Here is a 2,742-nt window from a genome sequence, read left to right on the forward strand (position 1 = left end):
CAAGCAATACTGGACATGAAGCCTCCGCAAAATACCAAAGAAATCCAATCCCTTACTAGACGAGTTACCGCACTCAACAGGTTTGTCTCTAAAGCCACTAACAAATGTTTGCCATTTTTTAAGGTTCTTAAAAAAGCATTTGAATGGATTGACGAGTGTCAGAGAGCTTTCGAAGATTTGAAGGCATACCTTACCATGGCACCGCTGCTGAGTCCATCAGTGGTAGGAGAGGAGTTATATTTATACCTGGCGGTAACCCCGTATGCCGTGAGCTCAACATTGATAAGAGAAGAAGATAAAGTGTAAAGACCTGTGTACTATACGAGCAAGGTATTGAGGGGAGCGGAAGGATGGTATCCATAAATGGGGAAATTAGCCTTTGCATTAATCACAGCTTCTAGGAAGCTGAGATATTATTTCCAAGCACATGTCATTAATGTCATGACAGATCATCCACTCAAGAAGGCAATGAATAGATTGGAAGCTGCAGGACGATTAATCCAGTGGGCTATAGAGCTCAGTGAGTTTGACATTAGGTATCATCCAAGGCATGCCATAAAAGCTCAAGCACTAGCATATTTCATTGTGAAGTTTACCCCAAGTCATGATGAAACAAAAGACAGTAAGAGATGGGTCGTCCATGTGGATGGTTCATCTACACGGTATGCAGGTGGAATTGGTGTGGTCCTACAATCTCCAGAAGGAGACAAATTGAAACATAAAGTCCGTTTACAGTACCAAGCGACTAACATTGAAGTCGAGTATGAAGCCCTTCTCAAAGGGCTAGAATTGGCTAAGTTTGTGGAAGCCAAGTCTATACTTGTCCTGAAGGATTCTCAATTGATCATGGGGCAAGTAAATGGGATGTATGAAGTGAAGGAAGAACGGATGAAGAAATACCTTAGTAGGGTGATGCGCCTTATGAAAAGATTTGAAAAAGCTAATTTCGTTCAAATCCCAAAGAAGGAGAACGTGGAAGCTGATGCCATAGAAAAAGAAGCCTCAGCAAATGAATCAATGGACGAATCTGATGAAGTTCAGTATATGCCAAGTATAGATGTCTCGGAAGTACAACAAGTGGATAGCAGAGGAAATTGGATGACCCCGATTATATCATACTTAAAAGACGGACGACTACCAGAAGAGAAGGACGAAGCTAGGAAGTTGAGGGTAAGATCGGCTAGGTACGTCCTTATGAATGAAGTGCTATACAAAAGAGGCTTTTCTCAAACTTATCTTAGGTGCTTAGCTCCGGACGAAGCAAACTATGTACTGAGAGAAGTTCATGAAGGAGCATGTGGCAATCACTCAGGAGCCAGATCACTTGTCGATAAGGTCGTCCGTGCAGGGTATTACTGGCCAAACATGCAAGCTAATGCTAAAGCATACGTTAAGGTCTGCGACCAATGCCAATGGTTTAGTAACGTCCCCAGACAACCGTCAGAATACCTCACCCCGATGGTGGCACTGTGGCCCTTTGCACAATGGGGACTAGACATTTTGGGTCCCTTCCCTCTGGGCACAAGGCAGATGAAGTTTCTAGTGGTGGACATCGATTATTTCACCAAATGGGTGGAAGCTGAACCGTTAGCAAATATCACATAACAGAATGTAAAAAATTTTGTGTGGAAGAACATTGTATGCAGATTTGGAGTGCCGAAGGTATTGGTGTTTGACAACGGACGAAAATTTGACAATGCACTCTTCAGAGACTTTTGCTTACACTTTGGAATTCAAAACCATTATTCCTCGCCTGCACATCCCTAAGCCAACAGCCAAGCTGAAGTTGCAAACCGATCATTGTTGAAAATAATCAAGACTCGGCTTGAGGGGGCAAAGGGAGTATGGCCAGATGAATTACCAGGAGTTTTATGGGCGTACAGGACCATAGTGAGAACCCCTACAGGGGAAACTCCTTTTAGGCTAGCTTATGGAAGCGACACAGTTATACCTGCAGAAGTACATATGGCCAATCACAGGGTGATGATGTATCAAGACAAGGATAATGAAGAGCAACTCCGTCTGAACCTCAATTTAATAGACGAGGTAAGGGCAGACACAGGGCAGCGAAGTACAAGAACCTCATGGCTAGGCGGTATGATGCGATGGTGAAGCCAAGGAGTTTCAACATAGGAGATCTCGTCTTGAGAAAGGTCTCTTTGTCAACCGAAATCCCAGCACATGGGAAGTTGGGCCCAAATTAGGAAGGACCATATAGAGTTATTAACTGTAAAAGGCAAGGATCCTACTACTTGGAGGCCCTAGACGGGAGAAAGTTGGAACATCCTTGGAATGTGGAGCACCTGAGGAGGTACTATCAGTAAAAGTGAACCTATGGATGAGCTTAGACCTTATCTGTCTACTTATAATCTACTTATGTTTGATGCTTTTTGTGTTTGATACTACTTATGTTTAATGCTGTTTGTGTTGGAAGCTTGAAACTACTACGTTATTATTTATTATGGTTGTGTCATGGTTATGGACGAAGTTATGAAGTTTGTACTTATTAAATAAAAAGGCATTAGTATGTATGTGCCTTATTTGTAAACGATATTTATGTTATGTGCAAAATATTGTGTGAAATTTAGATCTCCATGCTATTCTCGTTCAAAGCTAGCCTACAAGGTGGCTAAGAACAAAATCTTTTTTAATTGTCAATAAGATGAATAAATTCTCTGGACGCGGAGATGTAACGTTTAAAGCTTTCCTAAGGGTAAAGCAAGATCAAGGCACCTTCATCCA

General features: G+C 42.1%; 1 protein-coding gene across 1 annotated transcript; it reads left to right on the forward strand.

Moving 5' to 3' along the window:
* The first annotated feature begins 363 nt into the window (after positions 1-363).
* On the forward strand, positions 364-1,605 carry LOC115955416. Its single transcript, XM_031073534.1, has one exon. It carries the CDS (start codon positions 364-366, stop codon positions 1,603-1,605), a length of 1,242 nt encoding a protein of 413 aa, XP_030929394.1.
* The last annotated feature ends 1,137 nt before the right edge of the window (positions 1,606-2,742 follow it).

The sequence above is a fragment of the Quercus lobata genome, chromosome 8 (assembly GCF_001633185.2).
Source record: "Quercus lobata isolate SW786 chromosome 8, ValleyOak3.0 Primary Assembly, whole genome shotgun sequence".
In the NCBI taxonomy this organism is placed as follows: domain Eukaryota; kingdom Viridiplantae; phylum Streptophyta; class Magnoliopsida; order Fagales; family Fagaceae; genus Quercus; species Quercus lobata.